The sequence below is a fragment of the Salmo trutta genome, chromosome 17 (assembly GCF_901001165.1).
Source record: "Salmo trutta chromosome 17, fSalTru1.1, whole genome shotgun sequence".
Classification (NCBI taxonomy): domain Eukaryota; kingdom Metazoa; phylum Chordata; class Actinopteri; order Salmoniformes; family Salmonidae; genus Salmo; species Salmo trutta.
Genome location: NC_042973.1, coordinates 56,544,314 through 56,565,400, shown reverse-complemented (window position 1 = coordinate 56,565,400; position 21,087 = coordinate 56,544,314). Strand labels below are relative to the sequence as shown.

At 40.4% G+C, this 21,087-nt stretch overlaps 1 protein-coding gene and 1 pseudogene across 1 annotated transcript; one reads left to right on the top strand and one right to left on the bottom strand.

Moving 5' to 3' along the window:
• LOC115152466 (zinc finger protein 850-like) overlaps positions 1 to 20,053 on the bottom strand; it is a 56,383-nt pseudogene extending 36,330 nt beyond the window's left edge.
• LOC115152474 (zinc finger protein 239-like) lies at positions 14,526 to 15,547 on the top strand (the record flags this gene model as incomplete). Its single annotated transcript, XM_029697351.1, has 2 exons — positions 14,526 to 14,908; positions 15,077 to 15,547. Coding segments are annotated over 2 exons (837 nt in total), but the record flags the coding sequence as incomplete, so codon positions are not given.
• Positions 20,054 to 21,087: the final 1,034 nt, after the last annotated feature.

Below are 21,087 nucleotides of genomic sequence, written 5' to 3'. Positions count from 1 at the left end.
CATCACTAGAGGTCTTCTGATTGGGTGAATGGATGGCTGGATGGTAGATAACACAACATGTCAGTCAGAACATCACTAGAGGTCTCCTGATTGGGTGAATGGATGGCTGGATGGTAGATAACACAACGTATCAGTCAGAACATCACTAGAGGTCTTCTGATTGGGTGAATGGATGGCTGGATGGTAGATAACACAACGTATCAGTCAGAACATCACTAGAGGTCTTCTGATTGGGTGAATGGATGGCTGGATGGTAGATAACACAACATGTCAGTCAGAACATCACTAGAGGTCTTCTGATTGGGTGAATGGATGGCTGGATGGTAGATAACACAACATGTCAGTCAGAACATCACTAGAGGTCTCCTGATTGGGTGAATGGATGGCTGGATGGTAGATAACACAACGTATCAGTCAGAACATCACTAGAGGTCTTCTGATTGGAGGGTTTTGAGAGCCTTTAACCTTTTTATTTAAATTAGTTTGCTTCTTTAGTCTTTTTAGTTTTCAATGGGCTTTGGCTATTACAGCGAACACCTGGTAAAGAGGAACTTACCATCTCTGATCACCTCAGTAGTGCTGTAGTGTCCACCTATCTGGTAAAGAGGAGGTTACCATCTCTGATCACCTCAGTAGTACTGTAGTGTCCATCTTTCTGGTAAAGAGGAGATTACCATCTCTGATCACCTCAGTAGTACTGTAGTGTCCATCTTTCTGGTAAAGAGGAGGTTACCATCTCTGATCACCTCAGTAGTGCTGTAGTGTCCACCTATCTGGTAAAGAGGAGGTTACCATCTCTGATCCACCTCAGTAGTACTGTAGTGTCCACCTATCTGGTAAAGAGGAGGTTACCATCTCTGATCACCTCAGTAGTACTGTAGTGTCCACCTATCTGGTAAAGAGGAGGTTACCATCTCTGATCACCTCAGTAGTACTGTAGTGTCCATCTATCTGGTAAAGAGGAGGTTACCATCTCTGATCCACCTCAGTAGTGCTGTAGTGTCCATCTTTCTGGTAAAGAGGAGGTTACCATCTCTGATCACCTCAGTAGTGCTGTAGTGTCCATCTTTCTGGTAAAGAGGAGGTTACCATCTCTGATCCACCTCAGTAGTACTGTAGTGTCCATCTTTCTGGTAAAGAGGAGGTTACCATCTCTGATCCACCTCAGTAGTACTGTAGTGTCCATCTTTCTGGTAAAGAGGAGGTTACCATATCTGATCCACCTCAGTAGTACTGTAGTGTCCATCTTTCTGGTAAAGAGGAGGTTACCATCTCTGATCCACCTCAGTAGTACTGTAGTGTCCATCTTTCTGGTAAAGAGGAGGTTACCATCTCTGATCCACCTCAGTAGTACTGTAGTGTCCATCTTTCTGGTAAAGAGGAGGTTACCATCTCTGATCACCTCAGTAGTACTGTAGTGTCCACCTATCTGGTAAAGAGGAGGTTACCATCTCTGATCCACCTCAGTAGTACTGTAGTGTCCACCTATCTGGTAAAGAGGAGGTTACCATCTCTGATCCACCTCAGTAGTACTGTAGTGTCCACCTATCTGGTAAAGAGGAGGTGGGGTTTGCACATTGTAGTCCATTCCATTTGTTCTTAAGTGAAATCGCCACCCATCCGGGGCACCTGGCCATGCCAAACAAACTAGCCAAATATTTCTGCCTCATGGACATAGCAGGTTAGGAGAATTAATGTAGCAGTTTAGGAGACTGAGGTTAAGGTTAGGAAAGGGGTTAGCTAAATTGCTCTCTTAACCTGCTATGAAAAGTCACTTCCGGTCGTAACTGTACTCCCATCTAGTCACAACCGAGAATCAGGAACTGACTTCCTGAAACAAATACCAAAAGAAAGTTTTGGGGTGGAGTTTTCCTTGAACTATCCTACCACTGTGGATCGTCTGTGAGCTGATCAACCAATAGTTTGAGCTGCCTGACCCCTGTGATATTCTGTTCACTAGGAGAGTCAGTATGTATATAGACTACTGCTGCTATGACCCTGTGATATTATGTTCACTAGGAGAGTCAGCGTGTATATAGACTACTGCTGCTATGACCCTGTGATATTCTGTTCACTAGAAGAGTCAATATATATATAGACTACTGCTGCTATGACACTGTGATATTCTGCTCACTAGGAGAGTCAGTATGTATATAGACTACTGCTGCTATGACCCTGTGATATTCTGTTCACTAGGAGAGTCAGTATGCATATAGACTACTGCTGCTATGACCCTGTGATATTCTGTTCACTAGGAGAGTCAGTATGTATATAGACTACTGCTGCTATGACCCTGTGATATTATGTTCACTAGGAGAGTCAGTATGTATATAGACTACTGCTGCTATGACCCTGTGATATTCTGCTCACTAGGAGAGTCAGTATGTACATAGACTACTGCTGCTATGACCCTGTGATATTCTGTTCACTAGGAGAGTCAGCGTGTATATAGACTACTGCTGCTATGACCCTGTGATATTCTGCTCACTAGAAGAGTCAGTATGTATATAGACTACTGCTGCTATGACCCTGTGATATTCTGTTCACTAGGAGAGTCAGTATGTATATAGACTACTGCTGCTATGACCCTGTGATATTATGTTCACTAGGAGAGTCAGCGTGTATATAGACTACTGCTGCTATGACCCTGTGATATTCTGTTCACTAGGAGAGTCAGTATGTATATAGACTACTGCTGTTATGACCCTGTGATATTCTGTTCACTAGGAGAGTCAGTATGTATATAGACTACTGCTGCTATGACCCTGTGATATTCTGTTCACTAGGAGAGTCAGTATGTATATAGACTACTGCTGCTATGACCCAGTTTATTCCTCCTCTCCATCAGGCCTTTTGTTTTGTCTCCGGAGTCCGGAGACTCTGCTTAGCATTTTGGAGATGATTTACTTTTTGTCTAACAAGGGGAACCCCGTACCCCCGTGAAACCCCTTAATTCAAGGATGTAGAACTTGTGTTCAGTGCCTTTTTGTATGCAGTCTGTTGATATACCAGGGCCTGGGGATACAGTTAGGTTTGTATGAGGATAATTCAACCAGTGTGTTTCTTTAAACGAATGAATATGAAACTACCTTAAATACAGATGTGAAGGACAGTATGTTTTAAATTCTCACTTAAAATATGCACTGCTCTATTTGAACGTCTCAATATAATATTATTATTTAATGAAAGGAATGAAAATACATTTGTCTGCAAATGAAAATTTAAAAAAACGTATCATAACTGCGTTTCCCTCCAGTCAGCAGACGGCGATGTGCGTGTTTCAGGTGGCGCTGCCAGCGTGACGTATAATCTAGTGGACGGAACGGATCAACAACAACGAGTCAGCCACCTTGGTAGCCAACAGCCGAAACATTTAGACTTTTTCTGTGCATATTTGTCTCTGTGTTTTAAATATACTTCTGACGTCTAGTTAATTGCCCCCATTTAAATGTTATAGGTACATTGTTAGTCAACTAGCTGGCTTGATAAGTTAGCCTAGTACTAAACTAGTCGCTCATGCTAACTAGCTAGCTAGCTAACATCCCCGACCATGAACTCACTGATGTATTCCTCGCCTGCTAAAGAAGAGGAGGTCTGTTGGACGGAGAAAGAGGGTCTGTGGCTGAACATTGTCGTGAAAGATGAGAAGGAAGAGGAGGATGTTACAGTAAAACAAGAAGTAGAGGGTGAGGCTGTTACAGTGAAAGATGAAGAGAAAGACGTTACAGTGAAAGAAGAGGAAGACGCGTTCAGAGTGAAAGAGGAGGAGGATGTTACTGTTAAACAAGAAGTAGAGGGTGAGGCCGTTACAGTGAAAGAAGAAGAGAAAGACGTTACAGTGAAAGAAGAGGAAGACGCGTTCAGAGTGAAAGAGGAGGAGGATGTTACTGTAAAAGAAGAGGAGGATGCTGTTTTTGGAGTGAAGGAGGAGAAAGAGGGAGAGAGAACCGTCATATTGACAGATGAGTCAGGAGATCTGATTACCATCAGTAAGTACTGTCTTAAAAACGGGCTCTAACTCTCCAAAGATTTTGAACGAATGTGTTGTTTTAAAGCAGCATGCTACTGAAATTCTATACTTGAAAATGTTGTTCTGTACTATAGGAATTCATGTTATAATATAATGTTAAAGCTACATTTTAAAATGGGTGGTTAAAGCCCTGAATGTTGATTGGCTGACAGCCGTGGTATATCAGGCCTTATACCATGGGTATGACGACATGTATTTTTACTGTTCTGATTACGTTGGTAACCAGTTTATAATTGCGATAAGACACCTCAGTGATAGATGGCCAATATACCACGGCTAAGTTCTGTATCCAGGTACTCTGTGTTGTGTTGTGCATAAGGACAGTCTTTAACCGTGCTATATTGGCCATATACCACACTTCCTCTGGTCTTATTGCTTAACTGTAACATGTGTATACCATCAGAGTCCCTCCCACCACAAAATCACAACTTAATTGTCTCACAGAATGGCAAACAAGTTACAAATTAAACTTTTGACGTGTGTCTATTGTAGGCCTTGTGTAGAGTGTGTATACCAGCAAAACGCTGATTTCTAAATAATGTTGGAGAAATACATAAAATAAGAAGCATTATTGACATGAAAAGGACAGTGGTTTTGGGGAGACTGAACATATTAGCAAACGGACAAGCGTTTTGGGGAGACTGAACATATTAGCAAAAGGACAAGCATTTTGGGGAGACTGAACATGTTAGCAAAAGGACAAGCGTTTTGGGGAGACTGAACATATTAGCAAAAGGACAAGCGTTTTGGGAAGACTGAACATATTAGCAAAAGGACAAGCGTTTTGGGGAGACTGAACATATTAGCAAAAGGACAAGGGTTTTGGGGAGACTGAACATATTAGCAAAAGGACAAGCGTTTTGGGGAGACTGAACATATTAGCAAAAGGACAAGCGTTTTGGGGAGACTGAACATATTAGCAAAAGGACAAGCGTTTTGGGGAGACTGAACATATTAGCAAAAGGACAAGCGTTTTGGGGAGACTGAACATATTAGCAAACGTTTGTAAGTCTACAAAAAAACTAAGAATTATCATTTAGAAAAGATAGTAATTATTACTTTAGAGATGAAGTGGGACACCAACAAAACGTTATTGACATTGGATCAAATGCAGTCTATAACATTGACTGAAATAGTAATATCTATTATTATAGAGCTCTGCTCAGCCTATAAACATGACATTATCTATTATTATAGAGCTCTGCTCAGCCTATAAACATGATGTTATCTATTATTATAGAGCTCTGATCAGCCTATAAACATGACATTATCTATTATTGTAGAGCTCTGTTCAGCCTATAAACATTATCTATTATTATAGAGCTCTGCTCAGCCTATAAACATGACATTCTCTATTATTATAGAGCTCTGCTCAGCCTATAAACATGACATTCTCTATTATTATAGAGCTCTGATCAGCCTGTAAACATGACTTTATCTATTATTATAGAGCTCTGCTCAGCTTGTAAACATGACATTCTCTATTATTATAGAGCTCTGCTCAGCCTGTAAACATGACATTATCTATTATAGAGCTCTGCTCAGCCTATAAACATGATGTTATCTATTATTATAGAGCTCTGCTCAGCCTATAACCATGACTTTATCTATTATTATAGAGCTCTGCTCAGCCTATAAACATGACATTATCTATTATTATAGAGCTCTGTTCAGCCTATAAACATGACATTCTCTATTATTGTAGAGCTCTGTTCAGCCTGTAAACATGACATTATCTATTATTATAGAGCTCTGCTCAGCCTATAAACATTATCTATTATTATAGAGCTCTGTTCAGCCTATAAACATGATCTATTATTATAGAGCTCTGCTCAGCCTGTAAACATGACATTATCTATTATTATAGAGCTCTGCTCAGCCTATAAACATGACATTATCTATTATTGTAGAGCTCTGCTCAGCCTATAAACATGATGTATTATTATAGAGCTCTGTTCAGCCTGTAAACATGACATTATCTATTATTATAGAGCTCTGCTCAGCCTATAAACATGACATGATCTATTATTATAGAGCTCTGCTCAGCCTATAAACATGACATTATCTATTATTATAGAGCTCTGCTCAGCCTATAAACATGACATGATCTATTATTATAGAGCTCTGCTCAGCCTATAAACATGACATTATCTATTATTATAGAGCTCTGCTCAGCCTGTAAACATGACTTTATCTATCATTAGGACATCATGACATTCCCTGAGAGATTAGATTTGGAGCTCTTCATCATTTGTTTTTAAATCTCACCGTCACCAAGTGTATTATTAATGATGTAATGTTGTGAAAACTGACCTCAGGGTATTGAGGGATCTAGTCTAGATTAAACCTCATAGGAAAACAATTTTATTGAATAGAGGTTTCATTCAGGACTCTCTGTTTAACTAAATAATCTGTTTGTCTTTTGCAGGAGAGAGACCAGACTCTGACAGCGGGAAGAGTTCCTCAGAGGAAACAGACCCAGAGACGCCTAACCAACACCACTGCTCCCACTGTGGAAAGACTTTTAGGTGGTTTGGGAGCCTGAAAATGCATGAGAGAATACATACTGGAGAGAAGCCTTATCACTGTTCTCACTGTGGAAAGAGTTTTAGGTGGTTAGTGAGCCTGAAAACGCATGAGAGAATACATACTGGAGAAAAGCCTTTCCAACATACTAATACACAGGAGGAGAAGACATACCACTGCTCTCATTGTGAAAAGACATTTTCCCAGTCAGAGGACCTGAAATCACACGAGAGAATAGAGAGGCTGTGTTCTGACTTGTTTTTCTGACTGAGAATTTGTCCACGGACAGGATTCACAGGGCCAGGGTGTCTGCTATGGACACCTGGAAAAAATCAGCAGTTGACATTTCTGAACGTTTTTCCAACAGACCTGAACATCCATGAATGGATCTCTATAATGTGTAACTATTTCTGATGTATGTGTTGTGATGTATTGTTTAATAGATGTACTATGTTAGGTATATTTATCTGTGGTTTGATTTCAACAGATTTTACCGATGCTATTAGATTGCTGTGTGGGGGAGGTTTATATATACAGGGCCTTCAGAAAGTATTCACACCCCTTGACTTGTCCCACATTTCGTTGTGTTACAGCCTAAATGTAAAAATTATTTTTTTTAATGTTTATTTCACCTTTATAATAGTAAGGATGTGGACCCAGTTACACAGGGCGGCGTTCAGACCCTCAACAGGGCCTCAAGCTTAATGAAGAGCTTGGAGGGTACTATGGTGTTGAATGCTGAGCTATAGTCAATGAACAGCATTCTTACATAGGTATTCTTCTTGTCCAGATGGGATAGGGCAGTGTGATTGCATCGTCTGTGGATCTATTGAGGCGGTAAGCAAATTGAAGTGGGTCTAGGGTATCAGGTAAGGTGTAGGGAGAGATTGAATATGTCCGTAATATGTCTCATAGCAAAGGGTCTGAATTCTTATGTAAATAAGGTATTTTAGTTTTTTATTTGTAATACATTTCTGATCATTTCTAAAAACCTGCTTTCGCTTTGTCATTATGGGGTATCGCTTTGTCATTATGGGGTATCGCTTTGTCATTATGGGGTATCGTGTGTAGATTGATGAGGAACATTTTCTAGAAAATGTGGAAAAAGTAAAGGGTCTGAATACTTTCCGAATGCGCTATAAACTAAAGTTTAAAAAAAAGTTAATTAAATTAATGTAAAATAATCTTTGTCTGTAATTAAAATGTGATCCTCAACTGCGTTTCCCTCCAGTCAGCAGACGGCGATGTGCGTCTTTCAGGCGATGCTGCAGCGTGACGTATAATCTAGTGGACGGTTCTTCATAAACAGCTCGTCAACCACCTCGGTAGCTTGCTAGCCAACATAGCCGAAAGATTCAAGATATTTATACGCTTTCGGTCTATATTAGCTACTGTGTTTTAGACACACTTCTGTCGTATCTACTTGTTAACCTATTTAATTTAATATTACGTTATTATTTATTAGTCAGCTATATAGCAGCTGGCTGGTTAAGTTAGCATTAGCCTAGTCGCTAATGATAGCTAGCTAGCTAACATCCCCGAACATGAGCTCCCTAAACTACTCCCCTCCTGTTAAAGAAGAGGAGGTCTGCTGGACGGAGAAAGAAGCTCTGGGGCTGAACATTGTCGTGAAAGAGGAGAAGGAAGAAGAGGATGTCACAATACAAAAACAAGTAGAGGGTGAAGCTGTTACCGTGAAAGATGAAGAGGAAGACGTTACAGTGAAAGAAGAGGAAGACGCGTTCAGAGTGAAAGAGGAGGAGGAAGAGAAAGAGGAGGATGGGGAGATGACTGTCACATCCAAAAAGGAGGAAACGCATCTTAGGACATCCAACGATGAACTTAGCCGTAAGATGGTTTTGAGAAACCGGGCCCTGATTAACACTAGTAAGTACTGTCTTAAATACAGAGGCACAAACTCTGCAGTTGTTGAACTGATATGTGGTGTTAAAGGGGAAATATCCAATAGCTACATCCATATTTTGATTTTATAATTATTTATTTATAGCCATTGATTCTTGAAGAATATAACACATGCTTCATGAGCTTAGTTCAACTGTTGTACCCCATCAGAACCCCAAATAAGCTTTTTTTACTCCAACGTCTAGAAAGAATGTAAATCAACACTGTATCAACATGGTTAAAACTATAATGTTGATATCATGGATTGTCAGTCCTTGCATCCATAGGTCTGTCTATGAGTTTGAAAGTAGTTACATTTCTCCAACCCCATCATCTTATTACCAAAACAGTGTTTGAACTGCAGATTTGGTTGATTGATGTGTTTTTTTTTTAACGGCAACAAAATTGTCAGCTCAGAGACTTGGTTTGGTAAACAGCTGAGGGATGGGGGAAGGAGAAATGTAACCACTCTCAAATTTATAGAGAAAGCTATTGTAGCAACCGTAACCCAACACCTAGCGACCTCTTCAAGAAGTTCAGACATCTTGGTGTAACAGTTATAAGGTGTTGACTTGACAGTCGCTGGACCCAACTTTGAGTTAAGCTCAGGGCTGTCCCCTGAATTCACTACACTATGAATACAAGGACTGGCCATCCATGATGTCATAATGATAGTTTAACCAGGTTTCTAGGCTATATAGTATATTCTAGAATTCATCCATGATGTCATAATGATAGTTTAACCAGGTTTCTAGGCTATATAGTATATTCTAGAATTCATCCATGATGTCATAATGATAGTTTAACCAGGTTTCTAGGCTATATAGTATATTCTATAACTGCCAGTGTAGATTTCCTGTGGAGGCAAATTATTAGAGCTGTTGATAAGTCATTGTATAATATTCAGCCAATTTTTTTCATGCCATTACATTAAAGGCAAGACATACCTAGATTCAATTACATTCATGAATTGGTTTGAAACCTTTGTTTTAAACCCTTCTCAAAATTGGTGCCTTGCCGGATTTGTGAAAAACGGTTTGTCAAAAAACACTTATTTAAATGTAACCTTTATTTAACTAGGCAAGTCAGTTAAGGTTAAGAACAAATTCTTATTTCCAATGATGGCCTACCCCGGACGACGCTGGGCCAATTGTGCACCACCCTATGGGACTCCCAATCACGGCCGGTTGTGATACAGCCTGTAGTGACGCCTCTAGCACTGAGACGCAGTGTCTTAGACCGCTGTGCCACTCGGGAGCCCCAAAATCATGTTCTAGTGCTGTCCCCAACTAAAATAAATCTTGGTCAACCAAGAGTCATCTGTTCTTTCTATCAATCGCTCCATGTGTTTTTATAAAATCAACTGTATGTACGTAACTTGTCTGATGCTTTAACTTCTATGGGAAACTTGGGACGTCAGCGTCCCACTCTATTCAACAGCCAGTGGTATACCGTGGCGCGAAATACAAAAACCTTAAATATGCTATAACTTCAATTTCTCAAACATATGACTATTTTACACCATTTGAAAGATAAAACTCGTTAATCCAACCACATTATCCGATTTCAAAAGGCTTTACAGCGAAAGCAAAACATTAGATTGTCAGGAGAGTACCCAGCCAGAAATAATCACACAGACATTTTTCAAGCTAGCAATAAATGTCACAAAAACCAAAACCACAGCTAAATGCAGCACTAACCTTTGATGATCTTCATCAGATGACACTCCTAGGACATTATGTTATACAATACATGCATGTTTTGTTCAATCAAGTTCATATTTATATCAAAAAACAGCTTTTTACATTAGCATGTGATGTTCAGAACTAGCATACCCACCGAAAACTTCCGGCGAATTCACTAACAATTTACTAAATTACTCACGATAAACGTTCACAAAAAGCATAACAATTATTTTAAGAATTATAGATACAGAACTCCTTTATGCAATCGCGGTGTCAGATTTTAAAATAGGTTTTCGGTGAAAGCACATTTTGCAATATTCTAAGTAGATAGCCCGGCATCACAGGGCTAGCTATTTAGACACCCAGCAAGTTTAGCCTTCACCAAAATCAGATTTACTATTACAAAAGTTTGATTACCTTTCCTGTTCTTCATCAGAATGCACTCCCAGGACTTCAACTTCAATAACAAATGTTGGTTTGGTCCAAAATAATCCATAGTTATGTTCCAACAGCGGCGTTTTGTTCGTGCGTTCAGGACACTATCCGAATGGTAAATAAGGGTCACGCGCACAGCGCATTTCGTGACAAAAGATTTCTAAATATTTCATTACCGTACTTCGAAGCATGTCAACCGCTGTTTAAAATAAATTTTTATGCCATTTTTCCCGTAAAAAAGCGATAATATTCCAACCGGGATTCTGCAATTAGGTAAACATCCGAAAGAAAATACAGCATAGGGTCGACTCGGGCACGCGCCTAATTCCTTTGTCCTCTGATCGGCCACTTGGCAAAGGCGATTATGTGTTTCAGCCTGGGGCTGCCTCGATATCGTTCAGCTTTTTCCCGGGCTCTGAGAGCCTATTGGAGCCGTAGGAAGTGTCACTTTACAGCTAAGATCCTGACTCTTCAATAAACAGAGGCAAGAACAACAACACCTTGTCAGACAGGCCACTTCCTGCATGAAATCTTCTCAGGTTTTTGCCTGCCATATGAGTTCTGTTATACTCACAGACACCATTCAAACAGTTTTAGAAACTTTAGGGTGTTTTCTATCCAAAGCCAATAATTATATGCATATTCTAGTTACTGGGCAGGAGTAGTAACCAGATTAAATCGGGTACGTTTTTTTATCCGGCCGTGTAAATACTGCCCCCTAGCCCTAACAGGTTAACACCCCGGCCGTCCTACAATCCAAGCTAGATGCCCTCAATCTCACACAAATTATCAAGGAACCCATCAGGTACAACCCTAAATCTGTAAACATGGGCACCCTCATGCCCTCCAAATACACCTTTGTTGTTTTCAATCAGGATCTCAGAGATCGTTGCCTGCATCCGTTATGGGTTCGCGGTCAAAACGACCACCCCTCATCACTGTCAAACGCTCCCCAAAACACTTCTGCAAGCAGGCCTTTCTAATCGACCTGGCCCGGGTATCCTGGAAGGATTTTGACCTCATCCCATCAGTAGAGGATGCCTGGTTGTTCTTTAATTATAATTTCCTCACCACCTTAAATAAGCATGCCCCTTACAAAAAATGTAGAACTAAGAACAGATATAGCCCTTGGTTCACTCCAGACCTGACTGCCCTCGACCAGCACAAAAACATCCTGTGGCGTACTGCACTAGCATCGAATCGTCCCTGAGATATGCAACTTTTCAGAGAAGTCAGGAACCAATACACACAGTCAGTTAGGAAAGCAAAGGCTAGCTTTTTCAAACAGAAATTTGCATCCTGTAGCTCTAACTCCAAAAAGTTCTGGGACACTAAAGTCCATGGAGAATAAGAGCACCTCCTCCCAGCTTCCCACCGCACTGAGGCTAGGAAACACTTTCGCCACCGATAACTCCACGATAATCGAGAATTTCAAGAAGCGTTTCTCTACGGCTGGCCATGCTTTCCTCCTGGCTACCCCAACCCCGGCCAACAGCTCCGCAGCTACTTGCCCAAGCCTCCCCAGCTTCTCCTTCACCCAAATACAGATAGCTGATGTTCTGAAAGAGCTGCAAAACCTGGACCCGTACAAATCAGCTGGGCTAGACAATCTGGACACTCTCTTTCTAAAATGATCTGCCGCCGTTGTGGCAACCCCTATTACTAGTCTGTTCAACCTCTCTTTCATATCGTCTGAGATTCCTAAAGATTGGAAAGCTGCCGTGGTCATCCCCCTCTTCAACGGGGGTGACACTCTAGACCCAAACTGTTACAGACCTGTATCCATCATGCCCTGCCTTTCTAAAGTCTTCGAAAGCCAAGTTAACAAACAGATCACTGACCATTTCGAATCCCACCGTATCTTCTCCGCTGTGCAATCCGGTTTCCGAGCTGTACTAAATACATATGTCATAACCACCATCAATAAAAGACAGTACTGTTCAGCCGTCTTCATCGACCTGGCCAAGGCTTTCGACTCTGTCAATCACCGTATTCTTATTGGCAGACTCATCAGCCGAAAAGAACAACCGATCAATCAACAACCGATCGCTGCCTACACCCGCCCGACTAGCATCACTACTCTGGACGGTTCTGACTTAGAATATGTGGACAGCTACAATACCTAGGTGTCTGGTTAGACTATAAACTCTCCTTCCAGACTAATATTAAAATATTAAGCATCTCCAATCCAAAATTAAATCTAGAACCGGCTTCCTATTTCGCAACAAAGCCTCCTTCACTCACGCTGCCAAACATACCCTCGTAAAACTGACTTTCCTACCGATCCTTAACTTTGGCGAAGTCATTTACAGAATAGCCTCCAACACTATACTCAGCAAACTGGATGCAGTCTATCACAGTGCCATCCGTTTTGTCACTAAAGCCCCATATACCACCCACCACTGCGACCTGTATGCTCTTGTCGGCTGGCCCTCGCTACATACATATTCGTCGCCAAACCCACTGGCTCCAGGTCATCTATAAGTCTTTGCTAGGTAAAGCTCCGCCTTAACTCAGCTCACTGGTCACCATAGCAACACCCACTCATAGCACGCACTCCAGGAGGTATATCTCACTGGTCATCCCCAAAGCCAACACCTCTTTGGCCACCTTTCCTTCCAGCCAATGACTGGAACGAATTGCAAAAATTGCTGACTTTGGAGACTTATATCTCCCTCACTAACTTTAAGCATCAGCTATCTGAGCAGCTTACCGATCGCTGCAGCTGTTCACAGCCCATCTGTAAATAGCCCATCCATTTACCTACCTCATCCCCATGTTTTTATTTACTTTTTTTGCCCTTTTGCACACCAGTATTTCTGCTTGCACATCATCATCTGCACATCCATCACTTCAGTGTTAATTTGCTACATTGTAATTACTTTGCTACTATTGGCCTATTTATTGCCTTACCTCCTTACTCCATTTGCATACACTGTATATACATTTTTCTATTGTGTTATTGACTGTACTTTTGTTTATCCCACGTGTAACTCTGTTGTTTTTGTCGCACTGCTTTGCTTTATCTTGGCCAGCTCGCAGTTGTAAATGAGAACTTGTTCTCGACTGGCCACCTGGTTAAATAAAGGTGAAATAAAAAATTAAATCTTAACTTTATTGACAACACCCAAATGGATACTGTCATTAACACGGTTCTTCAATAATTACACATAATTCATAATACTGTAGCAAATATTATATTAAACAGGACATTCAAACGAGCCTTACAATTATAATCCAAAGTAGTGTGAAATGTACTCATTAGCAACCTGGAAATGGAGGTTACTCCCCTGAGTTTCCCCCATTTACATTCAGAATACATTGTGAAAAACTAAAATCTTTGCTCACTATTTTTGCTCCAGGCAGATATAGTACATCCATAACTATCGGTTTCCTCATTAGCAGGGAGGAGTTTCTGCAATCAAATTGCCCTCGTGCTGCAATTTTAGCAAACACAGAAAGGGGCCTATATTGGAGACCAAAAGTCGTCTGGCACACTGCTTAGAGTTTCAACAACATGAATAACTTATTTCTAGCCTACAATGATCAATGTCACTACGAATGTGAAAACAAGACAAAATATGACTATTCTTGCTCATATTAAGACAATTGTCAAATCATTTTAACATTCATGACAGACGTCAATTGTTGTCCAACATCATGGCTACGCTGTTGGCATCACCTTTTACAGTGGATTACCGCTGTTGTGGGCCTTTAATCATCTGTCTGACTTTGTTGTTCACACAGGAGAGAGACGGGACTATCGTGGATCCTCTGGGGAGCCTCAACAACCTCATGGTGCTGAAGAGGCAGAGAAGAGTCTCTCCAGATCAGAACACCTCATTAAACACCTGCAAAGACCCATAGGGAAGAGAACTCACTGCTGCTCTGATTGTGGGAAGAGATTCACCTCATCAGGCATTAAAATTCATCAGAGAACACACACAGGAGAGAATTCTTACAGCTGTGATCAATGTGGGAAGAGTTTTACTACATCTGGCTCTCTGAATCTACACCAGAGAACACACACAGGAGAGAAACCTTATAGCTGTGATCAATGTGGGAAGAGTTTTGGTCAATCTTGCCATCTGACTCAACACCAGAGAATACACACAGGAGAGAAACCTTATAGGTGTGGTCAATGTGGGAAGAGTTTTGGTCATTCTGGACAGCTGACAGTGCACCAGAGAACACACACAGGAGAGAAACCTTACAGCTGTGATCAATGTGGGAAGAGTTTTGGTCGATCTTGCCATCTGACTCAACACCAGAGAATACACACAGGAGAGAAACTTTACAGCTGTGATCAGTGTGGGAATAGTTTTACTACATCTGGCTCTCTGAATCTACACCAGAGAACACACACAGGAGAGAAATCTTATATCTGTGATCAATGTGGGAAGAGTTTTGGTCGATCTTGCCATCTGACTCAACACCAGAGAATACACACAGGAGAGAAACTTTACAGCTGTGATCAGTGTGGGAATTGTTTTACTACATCTGGCTCTCTGACTTTACACCGGAGAATACACACAGGAGAGAAATCTTATAGCTGTAATCAATGTGGGAAGAGTTTTACTACATCTAGCCAGCTGACGTTACACCAGAGAATACACACAGGGGAGAAACCTTATAGCTGTGGTCAATGTGGGAAGAGTTTTGGTCAATCTAGCCAGCTGACATTACACCAGAGAACACACACAGGAGAGAAACCTTATAGCTGTGATCAATGTGGGAAGAATTTTTGTCAATCTGGCAATCTGACAGTGCACCAGAGAACACACACAGGAGAGAAACCTTATAGCTGTGATCAATGTGGGAAGAGTTTTGGTCAATCTTGCCAGCTGACATTACACGAGAGAACACACTGTATTGTGTATATATACAATAAATGTATTGGAGATGAGTTTTGTTTGGGCTCGTTCCAAGGGGACGAGAGTTCTAGAAGCTAGTGAGTTTTAGGATTCTATAGAAAGAGAAAGGATAAAAAAGTATGATTGTATATTATTATTTAGAAATACGTGTAGCCAGTAGACACCATGTTTATATTGTAGAAGGTGAAGCTTTGTAGATGATTATGTGAAATGGAAGTTGTAGAGATACTCTGAATGATCGGCTATGAAAAGCCAACTGACATTTACTCCTGAGGTGCTGACCTGTTGCACCCTCGACAACCACTGTGATTATTATTATTTGACCCTGCTGGTCATCTATGAACATTTGAACATCTTGGCCATGTTGTTATAATCTCCACCCGGCACAGCCAGAAGAGGACTGGCCACCCCTCATAGCCTGGTTTCTTCCTTGGTTTTGGCCTTTCTAGGGAGTTTTTCCTAGCCACCGTGCTTCTACGCCTGCATTGCTTGCTGTTTGGGGTTTTAGGCTGGGTTTCTGTACAGCACTTTGAGATATCAGCTGATGTAAGAAGGGCTTTATAAATACATTTGATTGATTGATTGTACAACTGAATGCATTCAACTGAAATGTGTCTTGGGTGCACTGATTGGTGTCACCTCGTTAGTCAGTATGTGTTACACCTGTGCTGGCTTGTCCATCTCGTTAGTGGGAAGGTGTTTCACCTGAGCTGGTCCAGGTTCTATTTAAGAGTGTCTGGCCCAGTGCTCCAGTTGTCTTGATACATGTGGAGAGTCAACACCTTTAGTTGCTCCACCTTTTTGGTTTATTTCCTGTCTTTAAGTTTGGTGTGGGTTTTTCTTTTGTTTGCCTCTTCTTCGGCAGATTTAGTGGGTCTCAGGGTGGGTGTCTTTTAGGTCCCAGTTGTTGTTTATTGTCAACTTTCAGTGTCACAAACTTATATTTTGGTTTGGATATTGCATCCAATTAACATTTGAATCAATGGCATTTCCATAGGGTGCTCATTAGTCTTTCAGTTTAGTCTTCTGTTTTTATCCTCTTATGTTTGTTGTGTACAAAATATTTCTGTTTATTTTCAAAGTCTTTTTCCTGTGAAGCCATTTTGTTGCATCCATGTATGAAATGTGCTGTATGAATCAAGCTTGATTTTATTTGAACATATAATAAAACAAATGAACCCAATGACTGACCAATCAACAGACTCTTGGTCCCTCTTAGTATGAAAAACAGTATCAATCCCACTTTTCCAGCCTGCTGAAGGCGTGGTGGAGTGGTAAACACTCTCAAAGTAATGGAATATGGAGCATCTATGGCCTCAGTTACACCTGGCATTTAAATGTGATTAATGTCATCCGATCACTCCAAGCTGCATTAGGTTCAGATCTACCAGGATGGGCCTTTGACATCGTCTGGATGCAGCCAGGCCACCAAACATGCATAAGCAATGTAAAGAGATGGGGTGAATGACTGGGGAAAAGTATATTTTACACAAATGACCTTCATAATATCAAAGAACAAATGTGTGTCTGAGGGGAAATTAACTTTCATACAGCCAAAAGGGGTGAGAAATTACACCAATATCAGTGGACAATTTGCACTGATGTAAATAAACATGGATTATGGAACATATTCCCATTTGTTGACGTGATGAACCGCTAAGGGAACATAAATATTTACCATCTAAACCATGTGTGACCTCTCACCTCTCTGGCTGTAGAAGTGTTCTTCCTAACCAGTCCCTCAACAGCTCTCTGACTGAGCTCCACCCTCACTGGGTCTTCAGAGGAGAGGAAGGCTGAGGAGGGATGGAAGGATGAATGGATCAGTCACTCAATTAAGTGTAGAGCTGCTGTCTATGCTGTCTGACAAAATCACTATTTTAGTAGTTAATTAAAGTAAATAAGGCTTTATGACTGCTGAATACCAACTATCAATCACTTAGATAATGTATTTTCAGGTAGAGATACATCCTTGGGACGTCCCTAGCCCTTTGAAGTTGACATTTAAAATGGTTAAGGTTAGGGTTTAGGGTAGAGATGTCCCAAGGATCCCAGATAGCATTGACCATTGTGCATTCTTCTGTCTCTTTTACATAGCAGGTGATGGGTTCTGACTTCTGAACTTGAAAATATGAAATATCCTTATTATGTGAAATTGAATGAAACAATAATGTATGTTGATGCTAATATGATGTACAATATTCCATGATGTTTCTATATGATAACAATACAGTAATATATTTAATATGATGTACAATATTCCATGATGTTTCTATATGATAACAATACAGTAATATATTTAATATGATGTACAATATTCCATGATGTTTCTATATGATAACAATACAGTAATATATTTAATATGATGTACAATATTCCATGATGTTTCTATATGATAACAATAGAGTGATATATTTAATATGCCATATACTATTTTTTAACCGTTTCACACATTTCACATTTTAATTAACTTAATCATTATGTTTCAACATCAGTTCACCATCTCACCTCATACTGTATTGGAGCAGCAGCAGCTGACTGCCCGGTTCAACATCAGTTCACCGTCTCACCTCATACTGTATTGGAGCAGCAGCAGCAGACTGCCCAGTTCAACATCAGTTCACCGTCTCACCTCATACGTCCATTTAACATCTTGACTCTGCAGGTACATGCATGTCGGTCTCTAGAGGAGAAATACCTCACGTCTAAATTCTCATTTTTTTAAGGTCATATTTTCACATCATTTTGAATTGGATTTCCATTCTCTGACATGTTGCTAGGTGGGATATCCCCAATGTCAAAACAGTTTTAACGTGTCCAAATCAATAACCAATATGCAGAAACAGTTTGGGATGAATTGAAAACCTAAACATAACATGTGCTATATACACAAACATCTGCCACAATAATCATATTACTTGTAATTTTTAAAACAAGCACCTTATAAACTGCACAAGCACCAGAAACGCTGTTGTTTTGACAAGTAGCAATAAATCACTGATATCGATTAGGGGGGAAATCAGGTTGTACGTGCTGTTGAAACTAACACATCTAAAAAAAACACATGGAAATGGGAGATATCTTTTACCTCACTGGTTAGAGGACAACCTGCAGAAGACAGTCAACTACATTTTGGAATGATGCATTTAAATGTAGGGGTCGCTAAACAAAGGAACACAACACTTATTTGTCATAACTCATCGATATCATGTTGAAATCATTTGTGTGAGAGGAGGGAGATGAGGTTGCACGTCCTGTTAAACTAACAGCTCAAAAACCACACGGAATCTGGGAATAATGTGTACATCCCTGGTTAGAGGAGAATTTGTAGAAAACAGCTCGCTACATTTTGAAGTGTTGAATTGTGATTCAAGTGGGTCACCAACAAAACAATTTTTGTGTTCGTCACTTTTTGTTAAATCACATAAATAGTAACTCTTCCATTTCAGAGCCTGGATTTTCCCCCTGAGGATAATATCCATATCATGTTGAAATCAATAGAACAGGGGACAAACGTTTAGGGTTCTACATTGTGACATCATTAAAATACTCCTTCTACAATGTTAAAACATTCTACATTGTGACATCATTAAAATACTCCTACTACAATGTTAAAACATTCTACATTGTGACATTATTTCATTGATATCATGAAACAACTCCTCATGTATTTTCTGATGTTTGATCAGATAACTTTTATCAGAGTATGTCTTCCCACATTGAGTACAGCTATAAGGATTATGTCCTGTGTGTGTTCTCTGGTGCAAAGTCAGCTGGCTAGATGTAGTAAAACTCTTCCCACATTGACTACAGTTATAAGGTTTCTCTCCTGTGTGTGTTCTCTGGTGTGTCGTCAGACATCCAGATGTACCAAAACTCTTCCCACATTGATCACATTTAAAACCTTTTCTCTCCTGTGTGTGTCCTCTGGTGTACTATCAGGCTGTTTAGCTGATTAAAACTCTTCCCACATTGACTACAGCGATAAGGTTTATCTCCTGTGTGTGTCCGTTGGTGTACTATCAGGCTGTTTAGCTGAGTAAAACTCTTCCCACATTGATTACAGGTTTCTCTCCTGTGTGTATTCTCTGATGTGATTTCAGGGTTTGTAGCCGAATAAAACTCTTCCCACATTGATCACAGCCATAAGGTTTCTCTCCTGTGTGTGTTCTCTGGTGTATAGTTAGATAGCTAGATGTAGAAAAACTCTTCCCACATTGACTACAGCGATAAGGTTTATCTCCTGTGTGTGTCCGTTGGTGTACTATCAGGCTGTTTAGCTGAGTAAAACTCTTCCCACATTGACTACAGCTATAAGGTTTCTCTCCTGTGTGTCCCCGCTGGTGTACTATCCGGTTGCTTAGCTGAGTAAAACTCTTCCCACATTGATCACAGCCATAAGGTTTCTCTCCAGAGTGTATTCTCTGGTGTGATTTCAGGGTTTGTAGCAGAATAAATCTCTTCCCACATTGATCACAGCCGTAAGGTTTCTCTCCTGTGTGTGTTCTCTGGTGTATTGTTAGATAGCTAGATGTAGTAAAACTCTTCCCACATTGATCACAGCTATAAGATTTCTCTCCTGTGTGAATTCTTTGATGTATTTTAAGGTTTGATGAAGAGTTGAATCTTTTCCCACAGTCAGAGCAGCAGTGAGATTTCTTCCCTGTGGGTCTCTGCTGGTGTTTCTTGAGGAGTTCTGATCTGGAGAGACTCCTCTCTGCCTCGTCAGCATCATGATGTTGTTGAGGCTCCACAGAGGATCCACGAAAGTCCCGTCTCTCTCCTGTGTGAACAACAAAGTCAGACAGATGGTTAAAGGCCCACAACAGCAGAAATCCACTATTTATTTGAGGTAAAGGGTGATGCCCAGAGCGTACCCATGAAACTGTACAACAATTGTCATCTGTTAAATTTGAAAATTAAGACAGTCAAGATAGCAACAATAGTCATATTTAGTCTTGTTTTCACATTAGTAGTAACATCGATGATTGTAGGCTAGAAATAAGTTATTCAAGTTGTTGAAACTCTAAGCAGTGTGCCAGACGACTTTTGGTCTCCAATAAAGGCCTTTTTCTGTGTTTGCTAAAATTGCAGCACGAGGGTGATGCGCACACAATTTGATTGCAGAAACTCCTCCCTGCTAATGAGGAAACTACTAGTTATGGATGTAGTATATCTGGTAATGAGGAAACCACTAGTTATGGATGTAGTATATCGGCTAATGAGGAAACCATTAGTTATGGATGTAGTATATCTGGTAATGAGGAAACCAATAATTATGGATGTACTATATCTGGCTGGAGCAAAAATGGTGAGAAAAGATTTTAGTTTTTCACTATGTATTCTGAATGTGAATGGGGGAAAACTCAGGGGAGTAACCTCCATGTCCAGGTTGCTTATGAGTGCATTTCACACTACTTTGGATTATAATTGTAAGGCTTGTTTGAATGTCCTGCTTAATATAATGTTTGTGTCATCATCACAAATCAACCACTTTGTACTTAAAAAACACTTCAACCAGTAAAATGCTCTTTGGCTTTTCCATCAGCCTGACAATGAGGGTTTGTACACTGTTTGCCAAATTGGCCCATAACTTCCCCTAACAACAAACATACCTATGTAATGAACGAAGAAG